This window comes from Falco rusticolus, chromosome 2 (genome assembly GCF_015220075.1).
Source record: "Falco rusticolus isolate bFalRus1 chromosome 2, bFalRus1.pri, whole genome shotgun sequence".
NCBI lineage: Eukaryota > Metazoa > Chordata > Aves > Falconiformes > Falconidae > Falco > Falco rusticolus.
The window spans coordinates 92,460,834-92,477,495 of NC_051188.1; the positions used below are offsets into that span (position 1 = coordinate 92,460,834).

At 43.1% G+C, this 16,662-nt stretch overlaps 1 protein-coding gene across 1 annotated transcript; it reads left to right on the forward strand.

Moving 5' to 3' along the window:
* Nucleotides 1-312: 312 nt before the first annotated feature.
* On the forward strand, nucleotides 313-9,059 carry RBBP7 (RB binding protein 7, chromatin remodeling factor). The gene is made up of 12 exons (XM_037377604.1): nucleotides 313-403; nucleotides 693-837; nucleotides 2,846-2,988; nucleotides 3,470-3,643; nucleotides 3,955-4,070; nucleotides 4,660-4,820; nucleotides 5,251-5,377; nucleotides 5,471-5,548; nucleotides 6,699-6,775; nucleotides 7,223-7,280; nucleotides 8,040-8,150; nucleotides 8,868-9,059. Exons 1-12 carry the CDS (start codon nucleotides 388-390, stop codon nucleotides 8,934-8,936), a joined length of 1,275 nt encoding a protein of 424 aa, XP_037233501.1. The 5' UTR covers nucleotides 313-387; the 3' UTR covers nucleotides 8,937-9,059.
* The last annotated feature ends 7,603 nt before the right edge of the window (nucleotides 9,060-16,662 follow it).

A 16,662-nucleotide genomic window follows, 5' to 3' on the forward strand; every position in this document is an offset into this window, starting at 1 on the left:
CGCCCCGCTATCCCGGGGCCAGCGCACCGCCGCAGCGTCAGCCCCCGCGGGGCCGCGGCCGGGCACCCCTGCGGCACCGCCGCCCCCGCGGCCCGCCCGCCGGCCCTTCCGGGCGGACCCCGCGCGCTCCCGCCGTTAGGGCGGCCCCGCCCCGCCCCGCGTGGGCTCAACGCGCGCCAGCGCCTGATTGGAGCGCCCCTCCCGCCCCGCGCGCCCCGCCGCCGCCCCCGCAGCCCTTCCGCCCACCCCATTGGCCGCGGTGGTGCCGCGGGCCCGCCGGCCGCGCACGCGCGGTGGTACGAGGCGCGGGTTAGAGCCGGTGGGGCCCTGGGCGGCGGGGCCCGCTCTCCCCCGCCCGGCTGCCGCTAGCCTGTGCGGGCACCCAAAATGGCGAGCAAGGACGGTAGGAGACCCGCCTTGTCCCTCTCCCCGGCGGGGCGGAGGGGTGGGGACGCGAGTGCCTGAGGGGATGTGGGTGGCGTGGCGGGGCCGAGGCGCTCCGGGCGTCCTCTCCGGGGAGCTGCCGACGGGGTGGTAGCGGGGGTGGGGCGGTTGCGGTTGTCCGGCCGCCCCTGAGAGCGCTTCGGGACCCCCTCCTCCTCCCCCGCCCCTCCCTGGCATAGCCCCGGGCCGAGGCTGCCCCCCCCCCGGGCCCGGCTGGCCGCCTGCTTCAGCTCTTCCCTTCCAGGCAGCGCTGGAGGGACACGGTGGAGGAGCGCGTCATCAGCGAGGAGTACAGATCTGGAAGAAAAACACCCCCTTCTTGTACGACCTGGTGATGACACATGCCCTGGAGTGGCCCAGCCTCACCGTGCAGTGGTTGCCTGATGTGACCAGGTGAGAGCAGGGAAGAGAAGCCGGGGAGGCACAGGGCTCAGCTGCTCATTTACTTAGTTTGCAGAGCAGGAGCTGAGGCTCTGTGCAATTGCTTGCTTCGCTGCTCTTTCTCCCTCTGTCAACCATGTCTGCCAAGTAACTTGAGGGTAGAAACCATGCAAAGTGAGAATAATTCGGGTCTCTTTGTGAGCTTGTAACACTTTATTTTGCTTATGATTAAAAAACCCCTTGGGGTATGCAGAAGCTTTGAGGGAAAAAAGGCTCAATTTGGTGCTTTATAGAACTCTAACTTAGCTGAGCAGAAGATGTTGTGAGGTATGAGGAGAGAAATCTTTCTCAATTTAATGGCACAGGAGACCTAACACTCTTCTGTGGTTAATTCTGATCAGGGAAATCTATGTACTAAATGATTTCTATGTACTACAGAAATCTATGTACTAAATGTACATCCCTTTTTTCTTGAGGACTTTTTTTTTTTTTCCCTCGTGCATTACAGATTACTGTTTTGTAGGAGCTATAGTATCTACCTCTTTTTTTTTTTGTTTGTTTTAATTCTGGACTTATTTAAGAGAATATTGTTCAAAGACTGGTTCATGTCCTAGTTCCGTCCTTGGCACACTGTTGACTTCATGTATTTTAATTTTCCCATTCTTTTACCTCCCCCTGAAAAACTGTGGGCTCACTGGTTAATCTCTTAAAGAATTTTTAAGATAGGAAGAAGATCTGTTCATGTGCCAGCTGCTGTAGAATTCAAATTGCATGGTAACTGCTCAGGGCTCCATTGATGTAGTGGGCAAGGACTGGGTCCCTTGTGGTGTTAAAACCTAGCTGTATCCAGTTTACAAGATATGATAACGTGTAAAGCTTGTGCAATAATAACAGGATGGTGTCTTTTCTCTAAAAATCCACCTTATATATGTAATGTTATACTTGGTGGTTAGATGATCACTTAATTTTGTATACCAGAATGTTTGGGGAAGATGTTGAGAGATGTGAGCTAACTAGTCGTGGCATGGAGAAAATGAAGCGGGGATTTGAGGGTGTGGAGCCCTTATGAGGAACACTTCTGCTTGCCTCGTATTTTGCAGATTGACTTAATATTCAATTTAAAACCTGGTATTTCCAATTATCCAGTGTCAAAATATATAAGCCATTTAAGGCAAGGACTGTCTCTTTGTATGGCACCTGACATGATGGGACACCTGTTCCTGATGCAAGTAAGTGCATGTGCATTGTGTGTTTTTTGTTTTGTTTCTTATTTTTCTTGTCCCCTCAAAATGCATTTTGATTCCTTGGAAATGGTGTAGTAATACCTGTGGTGGTTTATGATTGCCCAAATGATTCCTGTTTGCTTGGATTCAGACAGTGTAATTAGCTTGTTCTTTCAAGAATGCAGAAGTTACTTGGTTCTGACTGTTCACATTTTTCCTTTCAGAGATCCATGGCACTGCCCATCCAGACTTGCGCTTATTACTGCATATTGCATTTAAGTACCAGAAGAGAAATTCTGTTCTGTTTGGCTAGGATTTGTACAGTGTTTAAAAATTACCTTCTGAAATTAAATAATAACTGGTAAAAGCTTCTAAAAGAGATAACTAGAATAGGTTGGCACTTGTCCTCAGTATTTGTGTTTTATAGGCAGTAGTATTGAGTGCTTTTAAATCAATACTATGTCACTGTTAGGGGGGAAAAAAGACAGAATCTATAGGTATTAGTGTCACATTTAACTACTGTGCAAATTGTAATCGTCCCTTTCAAGCCATAGTAGCAATGTTTACTGACTTGTATTGTCACTGTAGCCTTGCTGGCTGTATCTTCGGCTTCCTTATATCAGTCTAGTTCACTTGATTGCACAAGCCTTTTGTGACAAAGGAAAGGATCTCTTACATGAGTCTCTCTTTTTCTAGCTTCCTGAAGAAGTTTGGATCTTGAGTGTTATTGACGTTAGCTATCAAACTTCTGGTACTAAGCACATAACTTTATTCCATGCATTTATTATTCTAAACAGGCCAGAAGGAAAGGATTATGCTCTACACTGGCTGGTTTTGGGAACACACACATCTGATGAACAGAACCACCTGGTTGTTGCAAGAGTCCAGATTCCCAATGATGATCAGTTTGATGCTTCGCAGCATGACAGTGAGAAAGGAGGTAGACATGCGTGCATTCTTAGATTATGTTTTAGCAATAATTACTAAGTGTTCTGTCTAATAATATTCTAACTTTCTGTTAAATACTAAAGCTGGCATATACTTACCAGTTCACGCTCATTCTGGATCATTAATTGTGTCTAAAAAGAGGAAACTTTTTATTTCAGAAGAATTTGGGTAATGTTATGATATACAATCCTTACTAGCATTTCTACCAGCTCTGTCAGTTGTGGTGAAAACTGATAGGTGATATCTATCTCAAACAGAGACTAAAGCTCTGGAAGAGTTTGTATCATAGAGGATACAAAATATCTAAAGTGTTAATGCTGTTGGTCATGTGGTGCTAGTCTTTCATAGGCTTTATTGTGTTATGGTAAGATACTTACTACCGTTTCTTGGAATGGGGGGAGATAGCATGAAATACTGTTTCACCCATTCAAAATAGTTGGTGTGATGAACTGACTTTTTTCTGATAAATGTAGAGTTTGGTGGCTTTGGATCTGTGACTGGAAAAATTGAAACGGAGATTAAAATTAACCATGAAGGTGAAGTAAACCGTGCTCGTTATATGCCACAGAATCCCTGCGTCATTGCTACAAAAACACCATCTGCTGATGTGTTGGTATTTGACTACACTAAACATCTTCCAAAACCAGGTGGGTCACTCTCCTTGAAGTTAAGCTAAATGCCTCTTGTCATTGAGAAGTAAACTAGTATTTGACTGTAATTGGGAGGAGAGGTGATGGGCTCTGCAATACAGATGAGAAGGCCCATATCTTTGGTGACTTTTAATTGCCTGGTTATGTGCAGTATAGTAAGAGAATCTTAATAGAAGCAGCACTGTCCTAAAAGGCTGATTTATAAAATGGGGTTGTTGCAACAGAAACAAAGTTCTTGGTTGATAATGATGCTCTTATGGATTGATGTGCAAGGTGAAGCTAAATGGAAGGAATTTATTCTCTTTCAGACCCAAGTGGAGAGTGTAATCCTGACCTTAGATTAAGAGGGCACCAGAAGGAAGGCTATGGCTTATCATGGAACTCAAATTTGAGTGGACATCTTCTCAGTGCATCAGATGATCACGTAAAAAACCAAATCCTTTCCCCTATTTAAAAAAACCCAGTCAAACAGCCCCTCCTAATTTATGGTGTAATAGATAGTTAGGGAAAACCTGACTTAGTGTAGCTGTATGTTGTTATGGGGGAAGCTATCACATATTGTAGTTACATTTCTAAAGGCTGTCAGTTGATGTCAGGCTATAATCAACAACCAGTTCTGTGTAATGTTCTTGATGAACTAACAGCAGAATGTTTGTGTAGTTTTCTGCTGGAAGAAACTCTCGTCTAACAGCCCTTTAGATTGGCTTGGGTCTGAGACCATAAATTAGTAAGACTCTCAAAGACAGTTGAACTAACAGCTTATAAACTTCTTTGTGGGCTTCGAAAGTGTAAATTGCTTTTGTGACTTTATAAATAATACTTGTGCCTTGAATTTGCAGAAAACTGATTGATAACTTAGCTCGCTTCTGCTATATAAGTGTTCCTTTTCAAAAACCAAGAACTGTTTCAGGAGTGTCATCTCTCTGTTTATATGCAGAATGTGATTGATTATTTATTTGAAAGATAATACAGTCCGAGTCCATATAACAATAGAATATGACTCTTACTTACAGACTGTGTGTTTATGGGATATAAGTGCTGGACCAAAAGAAGGCAACGTTGTTGATGCGAAAGCAACCTTTACTGGGCACTCTGCAGTGGTAGAAGATGTGGCATGGCATCTGCTCCATGAATCTCTGTTTGGATCAGTGGCGGATGATCAGAAGCTGATGATGTAAGTTGGGGTTAGAGCAGTTTCTGGCTCGTGCCTGCTGTGTGCTGTTAGTGAACCAGTCCAGAACGCTTGGGTAAAAAATCCGAATTCTGAAAGGATCTCATGTAGCTCTTCAGTGCAATCAACTACAGCAATGCTGCAGAATCACAGAAGTCTGCATGTCATTTAATGTGTTCACATCATCTGAAAATAAGATGTGATTAGTATGTATGTCGGCTTCCTGGTGCAAACTGCTCATGTAAAGTAGACAAAATACTGCAGGGTTCTGGAATAAAAACTATAGCTTCAGACTTAGATTTAGTAGTAATGTAGTCTCTTAAACTAATGTGTAGTCTAGTGAAAAAGAACCTCCTATGAAAATGTAACATTTGTTTGCTCTTTTTCTCTCCTCCCTGCCTCTCACGCTTCCCCAAACCCTTTGTTGCAACAGTTGGGACACAAGATCTAATACCACATCCAAGCCAAGTCATTCTGTAGATGCTCATACAGCTGAGGTCAACTGTCTGTCCTTCAATCCTTACAGCGAGTTCATTCTAGCAACTGGTTCTGCTGACAAGGTTTTTACTTGTGTATACTTTAAATTCTTAAGTATTCTAGATTATAGTTACATAGCCATTATAGTAAAAACAATTTCTTGTTACTTCCCCCAGACGGTGGCCCTATGGGATCTTCGAAACTTAAAATTGAAACTCCATTCTTTTGAGTCTCATAAAGATGAAATTTTTCAGGTGGGTAAACTTTTCTCACAAGCTGTAGAAAAAGCTAGAAGAGTACTGACTTGGACAAGAAGATGTAGATTTTCATGCGGTGACCAACCACAATAAAGAAGTCTGTTGAACCAAAATTCACTGTTTAATGTTTAACACATACGGACAGTACTGTAGAGAGAGGAGAGAGTGAGTGCATCCTGGGTGAGGAGCGACTAGGCAGCAGAGGGACTGGCATGAAGAGTATGCTGGTATGAAAAGTTTGTTTGTAAAAAGGTTGTGATGATTGTTAAAAACATAAGGTATGAAATGTTAAAAAGGAAAAGAAAAAGGGGGAATTGTAGAGGGATTATAGAGGACTGTATGAAAAGTTTATTTGTAAAAAGGTTGTGATGATTGTTAAAAACATGAGGTATGAATTGTTAAAAAGAAAAAAAGAAAAAAGGGGGAATTGTAGAGGAATGAAGCTGGGTTAATTAGCATTGATAATATACAACTGTGGATTGGCTGATGTAGATAAGGTGCAGCTATGGCTGGTGCTGTTAAGAGGTTGGGCAGCCAATGAAGAGAGAGCAGCTGAGGGAGAGAGGAGGAAGAAGCAGAGAGGAGAGAGATCAAGTGCCCTGCGTGAGGTGAGACTAGGAGAAGGCAGCAGAGGGACTGGCAATGAAGAGTGTGTTGGTATGAGATGGTAAAAGACCTTGGTCCAGTTTGATAGTTTTGCTAGTGCTGCGACACAGTACCAAATAGTTTCTCTCTGCCTTTCCCCACTTGACCTTGAAGGAAGTAGTCAATAACTTATTGCTAAAAAGATACTGGGAGTTTGCAAGTACCTTCAGTACAGGTAGAAGGGTTCCTTAAAATGTCTTGCTGTAGAGAGGACTTAAGGTCAAATTAGTATTGTGAACTCTACCTGTTTATAAGTGCAAGTAACAGTGAATTTTAGATGAGTTTCATGGTGTGGTAGATCCGCAACAGTGAAATAATGTTGGCTGTTTGATTTGAGAAATCATGAGGCTTTAAAGCACTCCATTTGAGCTATAGAATATCCTTTGTGCTGGAAGAAACTTTGTAAGCTGTTGAAAATTAGTGGCCAGGTGCTGGTAATGGTTATTCAGGATATGCTTTAGGAATCAGTAACTGCTCCAGTCAAGTTGTCTTCTTTCAATAGGTTCACTGGTCTCCTCATAATGAAACAATTCTTGCTTCAAGTGGTACTGATCGTCGGCTTAATGTATGGGATCTAAGGTGAAGAGTGGTTCCTTTCTTTTAGTGTATATATCAACAGATGGTTTAAAAAAAAAAAAAAAGGGCTGCAGATGTGCTTTATTTGGAAAACGTTTTGTGCTGCTCTTTAGCCCTCCTTGCTTGCTTATCTTGGACCTGGTCTTCTGGGTATACAGTAGAAGCAGTATGGTACTTCTAAGGTTACTTCTATGTGAGGATTTCTTGCTAATAGAATTTTTTTCTGTTGCCTTTAGTAGTAAGTGATTTCTAACTGCTTCACAAGTTAGATGCTATTTCAGTAATGGTAATGCCAAACAGTTGATGTTTTATACCTGAGGTTTATAGTTATTTGACGGGGAGAAAAAAACATAGCAAAAGCAAATACTGGAAATGAAGGCTAAGAACTGTTAAGCTGATACAGGATGCAATTTTCATTATTAATAAAACATATAAACTACTTTCTTACAGTAAAATTGGAGAAGAGCAGTCCGCAGAAGATGCAGAAGATGGGCCTCCTGAGCTGCTGGTATATTTCTGTTCAGGTTTCAGTCTGTTGACGTGCTATATGGCAGTATGATGCCTTGTGACTGTGCTACTAAAGCTGCAGCAGTTCATAAATCTTTTTACCTCCCCAATTTTCAATACATTGCTCTAACTTGCGGTAGTCTTCCTCTGTTCAAATCTAAAGGTAGTGATTTTTTTCAAAGCTGTCCTGGACGTGATTTACACATCTTTGTTGTTGAACATATTTAAAATTTAGCCATATGCTTGTTGGTACTTTTCTATAACTACGTGCGTGTAAAGCCAGGGCCTCAAATTGTTTATCTTGCATTAGACTGATTAGGTCCCATACAGCTAACCTTACTGATGGAGAAGGTACAAAGGCTTATGTTTTGGTTTGCTTCCTTAGGAACCAAACAAAAATGCTTATAGTTTGGTTTTCCTGTGTATAAGTGCTCATATAATTAGATGAGGTAATGAATATGAAATATAGATGGATTTCATAGCCCAACCTTGTGTGAAGTAGCACCATTTTGAGGATGTCAGTCGGTTGTTGCCAATAACAGTAGGAACTGTCATCTTAAACGCTGTTTTGGCAATTTCATCTGTGTCCATAAGCAGTGAATGGAATGCGCTGTTTCACATGCACTTGTGACTCTAGTAGCAAGTTTTTCTTCTTTGTGTAGTCATCAGCATGATGAATTTAACTTCTAAATCTCAGGTGTTAACAGATTTCTCTCTAGAGATGAAGTGGCTTACTGAAACTTGTGGATTTTTTTAACAGTTTATTCATGGAGGACACACTGCCAAAATTTCAGACTTCAGTTGGAATCCTAATGAGCCTTGGGTGATCTGTTCTGTATCGGAGGACAACATAATGCAGATATGGCAAATGGTGAGTGTCACAACAGCTCTTGACTTTCTCTGAAGTTGCGTAAATGAAACACAAATGGCTTGTTCTTCTTAGGGCAGCTTGTGTCCTCAGTGACTGAAAGTAGTCTATCCCGTGTACTTCTGACACTGATTAGAGAGTAAGACTTCCAAAAGAAAAGTCTAAAACAATCTGAATAAATGCAACAGCTAGCTAATTCTTGACTTGAATGTGGCAGTTACAAACTTACATCCAATACTAGCCAAGACCTCCTCTTCCCCTCTTCCCCCGTGTGTTGACTGTGAAGCAAGATGCCTTTTAACCATATTATTTTATGTTAGAGGAATTTGATCAGTTATCTTATAAATGTGGAATAAAGCAACCTGGGAAAACTGAGTTAAAAAGTAACGGACTTGAGTATGTGTCACAGGTCAGGCTTCTGGGTTTTTATACCTGTTCTTTAACTTATTTCAACTTCAGTCTGAACACACAAAACAAGTCCAAATAAAATATTCATGGTAAGGCTAATGATGAAATGCTTATGCTGTGAGAAGACAGCTGCTGAAGTCTAGCCACTGTGTGCACATTCCTAGATTTGGTTGCCCTTTAAGAAAAGGTAGGGAGCAGGTCCCTTTAAGAAGGGGATGATGTCTGTGCTGCCTTGATATTATCAAGTTTTTTCTTGAAGAATGTTGTTTAAAAATCACTGTGTCTACTATTTGTAATATGTTGTGTCTTTAGGCAGAAAACATTTACAATGATGAAGAACCAGATATAGCAGCAGCTGAACTGGAGGGTCAAGGAATGTAACTTTTCTTCCTTAAGGAAATCCTGGGTGTGACATAGTAATATAATTTGACTACTGTATACATCTAAGAAAAAACCAAAAAAGCTAACACCCCACCCCCACCCCACCCCACCCCCCAAAAAAAACCCAACCAAACAACAAAAAAAACAAACAACCCAAAACCAAAAACAAGCACTGGGCAAAAGCATTACATAAAAATACACTTATTCAGGCATGAAAACCTTGTAAAGCCAAGTTGTCGTGGGATACTGTTGGTTATTTGGGCACTTTTTGCTGTTGTGTACTGTACAGCAATTAACTTTTAGGGAAAATAAGAATGACTTAATACCTATGTCTATATTTTTAAATAAACTTTGTGGGTTCCTGTAAATAAAAGTAAAATCGTCACTCTTCCCACTCAGAAGGGTGCAAAGAAAAAAATTATTAAGTAAAAAGAACTTTTCACTTTTACACAACACTTTTGGATTGGCTTTGCATAAATAAAATTTATTAAGTAAAATAAGTCTGGTGTGTTTAATGTCCATTGCTATCTTGCCTGAAAATAATTTAATTTCTGCATGGTAATAAAGATGTGTAGTTCTTATTTTATAACCTACCCACAGTTAAAGGTCTGGGGATATGAGAGTTTTCTTGATGCCAAAAACTTGGAATAGGTAACTTGGGTCCTTTGTAAACATAATGGGTATAGAAAGAGGTTTGAGGAATATGTGGGAATGACTACTCAGACTCCTGTAAAGTTAAGTATAAATCTTGAGCAGGCTCAAGTAACAATAGTTTGAGTTGGGTAGTTGGGTTTGGGTGGTTCTTTGTTTGAGGTTGGGGTTTGGGTTGTTTAGGGTTTTTTTGAGTGGTGGTGGCAGCACTGTCCTTTGACATTTTCTTGTCTCAGGTGCTAAGATGGCAGCACAATCTCAGTGAATTGGTATCGCCTGTGTTCAGTTGGAGCCCTCCTGAAGCTTTTTTTTGATTAAAATGATGTGAGACAATCACACAGGTGTGTAAAATACATTAATAGCTGAACAAATACAAACATACAGTTTGCTTCTAAACCTTGAGCTGACTGAAAAGCTGTAGAGTTTGGACCATGAAGGAAGTAAAATATCTCCCTATTTATAGTTCTGTAGACAAGTTATGGATTATCTTGGGAGCTGTCAGTCAGACAAATCTTAAGTCGGTGTCTAACTTGAGTTTAAATGAATTCTTATAGTTACTTAAGACAGGCCTTAATTAAATGAATTAAGATCAGGCTGTCCTGATCTTTCTGCTCAAGCTGAAAATAATAGAAGACTTAGATATGGAAAATGTGATTCTTGATGTTGAAAACGTTGCTTCCCTTGATGCATATCTGGCTCTTGTCTTGAATTTTACTAAGTTAGTGGGCCACTGGGCTCAAACTGCTGCATGTCTTAAGCTACCTGTACTGGGTCTGGCGGGGATGGAGTTCATTTCCATCCCCAAACCAGATACGGCGCCGTGTTTTGGATTTACAGTTAGAACCTTGCAGGTAATGCACCTGTGTTTTGACTGTTGCTAGGCAGTGCTTGCACACCACGTAGGCTGGGGTGGGTGTGAGGTGGGGACACAGCCAGGACAGCTGACCTGAACGGCCAGAGGAGCGTATCGCTGACCGTGCCGTGCTCGGCAATAAAACCAGGGCAGAGGAGGAAGGGGGCCTTTCATGGTGGCCATTGCTTGGAGGCTGGCAGGGCATCGGCCCTGCTTCTGGGAGGGGGCAAGCCATTCTACTTTTTTATTTTCCTCCTCTCACCCACCTATTAAGCTGTCTTCTATAATTACAAAATTTTTCTTCTTCCTGTTCTCTCCCCTGCCCTGCTGAGGGGTGTGTGTGAGCCAGTGGCTGCATGGGCGCTTAGCTGCTGGCCCAGGTCAGCCCACCACTCTGCTAGTCACAGATGGAAAGCTGCTCTTTGAGGTAAACATATCCATTCAACTCTGACTCCTTAAAGATGGAGAAGAGTTTTCATTTAGCTCCTTTTGTGTTCTGTTGGGAATTTGGTAAGCTAGGCACTTCCTATGCCTAGTAGAACAGCGTAATGTTACATCCCATTCCCAGGAGCACTGATACTTGGGAGTGGGGAAGGAATGAACGGGAGATGGTTTTGACAAGGGTGCTAATTAATTTTCCTGAGACAAGTGGGTACTCGTGCTGTAGTATTGATTAACGTCCGGCTGAAGTTAGCCCTTTCCAGGACAGTGGTGGCAGTTTTAAGCCGGAACTTGACTCTAGACACCTGTGGTCCAGCATTTTGTTCCTCAGGAAGGAGCTCACCCGTGTGTCACTGAGAGGACGGGCTTCCTTCCAGCGTGCACCCTCTGGTCACCGGCTGCAGCACATTCTCCCTAGGCTGGTGCTGTGAGGGAATGGCAACGAAGCTGTAGAGCAAGGGTATTGCTAACTTTCCTGTTCACCGTTTGACTAACGGCCGTTCAGCCGGAAGAGTCGGTGCCCATCGGCACAGGCTCGGTACGTGTAAGCAGGCCAGCAGCTTTCCTTGCCTGACAGGGAGGGCTCCACAACGATACCTGAGGGCAACTGTGGCTGCTCTGGATGCCAACTTAATTTGCAAGTGATGGCAAATGAGAAGCATTAAACGCACTGAGAAGGTTTTTGGTCAGGTTCTACTTCCTTTTGATGTTCATTCTGAGATACAGAGCTCTTGAAAAGTAGGAAATTAAGAGGTCAATGGCCTGACTATCACCGGAAGAAACAAAAGTGCTTCCCAGAGAGCATGGTGGTGGCTCTTCCAGGCACAGATACATCTGTGGGCTCTTACGTGACCTCTCCTGCTGCTGTTGCTCTTCAGTGTTTACTTTCAGGAGACCTGGATGCTTGGCACCAGCATGCATGGTGCTGTTCATCCCTGTAATTAGTGATTTCAGCTTTGTGTGTCCCTCGTGGTTGGGGCTGTTCACTGAAGTCTTCTTAGTGCCTAACTTAATGGGGGTGGGAAGGAGGGGTGAACTACTGACTGCAGCTCTCTTCTCATTGCCGCTCTTAGGCTACTTGTTCTTAATTCCCTGCCTGCTGCTACCAGGACCCTCCTGCTTTGTAGGCACTGGGTCATCATGCATAGACACGTCTTCTTCCACACCTTTTTCCAGAGTGGTTTTTCTAAAAGTGATGCAGGTAGGTGCAAAAGCACTTGAATATTCCCCCAGAAGGCTGAGGTGCTGTTGGAGTTCAGCAGGTAGGTGGCAGCTGGAGGGGATGTGCTAAAGAGCATGAAAGGTCAAAGGCGCTGAAGGACAGCTAGGGAAGGACAGCGAGGCAGCCCTGATTAACCATGCTGCGGGCTGGCTGGTGTTCACGGGTGTAAAAACACGAACATGTTTGGGGAGTGGAGGTGAACGCATTCTGTAAGCATGGTTTTGATTTGACTAACAGGTATGCGGTGGAGGGGCAGGGGGCTGCTGCTGAAGGGAGCTGAGGCAGCCGGTGCAGCCGCCGTGCCAGCAGTTTGCGTCCTTGGCTGTCCAACTTGCCGACCAGCTCCAGAAGCATCTTGGGGCCCCTTCAGGAAGCCGGTGGCTGGTGACCCAGGTGTTAGAGGCCCTCATGATACTGTCCCTGTAACTTAAGCTTCTCTGAGCTCATTCCTGTTTGAAACGGGGTCTCCTGCAGAAGGAAAGACCCAGACAGATAGCAACGCGTTCACTCATAAAAGCCTAAAGCCATTCTTTTTTTAATTACCTTGTTTTGCATCCCAGTTAACCGGATAAAGTTACGTTTTTGCAAAAGCATACCTAGCTGATTAGCAGCATGCTGCCAAGAGAAATTTTACAGTGGATACAATGCTATTGCACAGACCCGTCTACCTCTGAAAAATAACTGGTTGTCAGCATTCCTGATGTCCATTACTGAAATGCCATGTGCTCCAAGCTGGAGCTCTGCAGGTTGCTGCTCACTGGTGGATGCCTTCAGTGTCCCACAAAGCCCTGCTGGTTCCCTGCAGAGCACTGAAGGGCCAGCTAGCCGGGGCGTACGGATGCAGGCGGTACCTACTCTTGTACAGCTGAAAGGCCGCAGGATGGGATAATTTGTTACGGAACAAAAAGAGAGCACAGTTTTGTTATCCTTAATGTACTTGTAGTTCAAAGTGCTGTGGTAAATGCAGCCTGTGTACGGCTTAATTTTCGCTCACAACATTGTGTGTCCACACACAGAGCTTCCTTTGATGGTGGCAACCCTGCACGAGCCTTTTAGGTAGCTCTAGGACAGCTTGGTCGCAGGGCCAGTATTTAATTTAAGAATTAGCCTGTGTCTTGTTGACTTAAACCTTGTCATTATTGAGTGAGAACGTGCTGCTGGGACCATTACCATTATGATTTTTAATTTGCAAGTCATTTTTATAAAATGTATTTTTTAATGGCCTGAGTAGAATGTTCGTGAAACCTTGGAAGGTGACCGTATTTAAGCCTATTTGTCTGAGTGCTTTAAGGTTTTGATTTTAAAAACTGGTGACTTCCACAGGAAGCAGATACTGCTTAGGTACTGCTGTTAGTAGTAAATATAATGGAATTTGAAGCTTTAAAATAATAAAAAAAAAACCTTACAAAGTAGTCAACCTGAACAATGGCTACAGCAAGATACTTCTTTGGTGCATTGAACAGCAGTTACTTTAGGTGTACTTATACAGTACTTACGGAGTGTACTTAACTCAGTGGGTTATTCTTGCAGGTTGGTACATGCTGGGGAGAGGAAAAACCAGCAAGCTTTCCATCCACTGACCTTTCTTTTCAAAGGAACTGTGTATGGAGTTTTGACACCTACCTTTTTGCATAAACTGTTTCCAGCAGTGCAGGCATAAAAAAAACTACAGAAGGTAATTGTAAGTGAAAAATTGCCGATTTAGTGTGATTTCCTCATTTGTTCTCAACACCTACGCATTTGATGCAATTTTTCAGCATAAAGGGTATCTTAAGGTTTTCAGCTCACACCAAGGAAATATTCTTTCATCTTTGTACTGAAATACAACATGAATGACAGTGAAACTATAAACTACATTTTAAACCTGCTACTTTATTTCTGCCTTTCCAGAAGCTGAATGATAAAATCTTGAGCCACTCTATCTCATCAGACCCCTTGAGCGCTTCAGGAGAGCGCTCGGTAGCTGGAGCGCAGCACTCTCGCACGCTGGCAGCACCACCATGTAGTGGTGGTTTATTACTAATAAAGCCAAGACACATTATTAGCATGCATCACGTATTTTTGTTCCCACTGTTTTCTTCTCTAACAACCTGACAGCGCAACACCAACAGCCTGAACGTAAATTTGAAAACCAGAAATATCTCCGTGAGGAGTTGTAAGTGGTTAAGCGTAACTGATGCTGAATTATTGCAGAAGACTGATACCCATACAACGACAAAACAGAGTGCGTAACATTCCTGCATTTTGCTTCAGTGAGACAAAGAGCAAATTTCAGGGTTTTTCCTTTACTGTGTATGAAGAATTGTATTTGCTTTTATTGGAGCATGCAAGACCCTTAAGAGTGTCAACTGTTTGATACCAGGTATTTTTTAATACACAGCCATGTAGTTTATACCCTTTTCCATGCTATACTTTTTTATTACTGGTGCGTACACTGTGCCTTTTGACTCCAGCGCTGAAATAGCTGGGCAAAGTAAACTTGCTCACTGTGTGAACACCCTACGAAGAATGAGAAGTACTTGGTCAACAACTAGTTTGACCTTTTGCTTTTTAGCCACGGGGAAGTCCAATGTGGTAGATTCTTCTTAATTCAGCATCAGCTTCTGTCCTGTGAATTCAAACCCAGAGCTTCCCCCAGCGTCCAGGCATGGCCAAACACACATACCAAAGGGTAACGTGGTGCCTGTGTAGCTGTTCTTCCCCTTTAAAAGGCAATGATTCTCTGCTTTGAATATCGGGCCTACATAAAACACGCATCCCAGAGAAGAGGGTTAGGAGGGTCAGAAACTTACTGGCAGGAAACAACAGAAGCACACTGGTCATGAGGGGAAAAAAACAACCAACCAACCCCCAAAATTACATGGATTAAATACCGGTAACATATCTTGGACTTGGCAGAGCCATAGTAGTTACTTTTACTCTTGGCACCAGGACATAAATATGGTGGAAGTCATAATGAACTACATCTGTATGGAATATGTGTTATATGGCTGTAGTTAGAATAAGGTTAAAATAAGGGACTTAAGCTAAGAAGATGAATTTGAGCAGATACCACAAGATCTAACAGGGTATTTAAATTTTTAGATGCTGTAAGAAATTACTTTCTTGAAGTAGAGCTTTAGGATCAGTATTCTTGGTATAGTCTTGAATTACAGAGAAGCCCTGCTTCAGGACTGGGCTGTCACAGTCCATAGGCTAGGCACACCCCAGATCCTTGTCTGAGCAAGAAATCCAAAGTAATGTGCAACCTCAAAGCTAGCATATAACAAGCAATTTAAAAGGAAATTAGTCTTTACAGGCAGCACAACATTCTGAAATTACTTAAAAGCTCAGGCTAGCTGGGTGCCAGTCAGCAAGTTCAATAAAAGCTGGCATGGTTAGATGAGACCGAGTTGGGCTGTGTCCTGGCTTCAGCTGGGATGGAGTTAACTTTCTTCTTAGTAGCTAGCACAGTGCTGTGTTTTGGCTCTGTTGTGAGAACAATGCTGACAGCACGCTGATGTTTTTGGTTGTTGTTGGGTGATGTTTATACTAAATCAAGGACTTCGGTTCCTTGGGCCCTGCCAGCCAGAGGGCTGGAGGGACACGGGAAGCTGGGACCCAAGCTAGCCAAAGGGACATTCCATACCAAATGTCATCATGCAGAGTATGTAAACTGGGGGAAGAAGAAGGGGGGGACATCTGGCATTACGGCATTTGTCTTCCTGGGGGTGGCTGAACACCTCCCTACCCCTGGGAAGTGGTGAATTAATTCCTTGCTTTGCTTTCAGAGCTTTGCTTTTGCTTTACCTATTAAATTGTTCTTGTCTCAACCCTCGAGTTTTACATCCCTCCGGGTGAGGGGGAATGAGTGAGCAGCTGCGTGGGGCTTGGTTGCCAGCTGGGGTTAAACCATGACAGGCTGTTAGAAGAAAACACATCATTCTTTCAAGAAGACATGTCTAAACAAGAGGAAAAAGGTGGATACGTGGGTTTTGGTTTGGTTTTTTTTTCATTTAGATTCACTTTCAGAAAGGAACAAAAAGTACTTGTGAGGAGTAACTTACTAAAGGCCCAAAAGGAAGTATCCTTTTCAGGTACATCATACACACTTGCCTGTCTGCCAGGGAGATGAAGCCCTAGCAGCTGGGCTGAAGGGCTCAGAATGCAGCTGATGAAGTAAGTCCTCAGACAAGAGTCAAGTACAGCTCAAATGTGTATGTGCACGTGCACATGTTAATAGTTAGCACTTAATAAAAAAGGGCAAAATCCCCCCAACTATCAACTGTAATGTATAACCACATTTATCTCCATCAAAAGCTTGCAAATCTGACAGTTTTCTATATGAAATTTGGTGACTAGGGAGATCCAAGAAACTACCAACGGCAGATTTGACTTCTGTATCATTGCGCACTATAGGAAAGGACAGAAATAATAGATGCCAATATAGGGGCAGAAGCAGCACCTTTTGCAGAGACAAGTCTCAGTCAGGCATAGGGAATACTCTGAAGGAGCAAACAAGTACAGCAAGGACAGCAACTGAGACCAGGCAATGTACTTGGATTTCCAAAATACTTGAC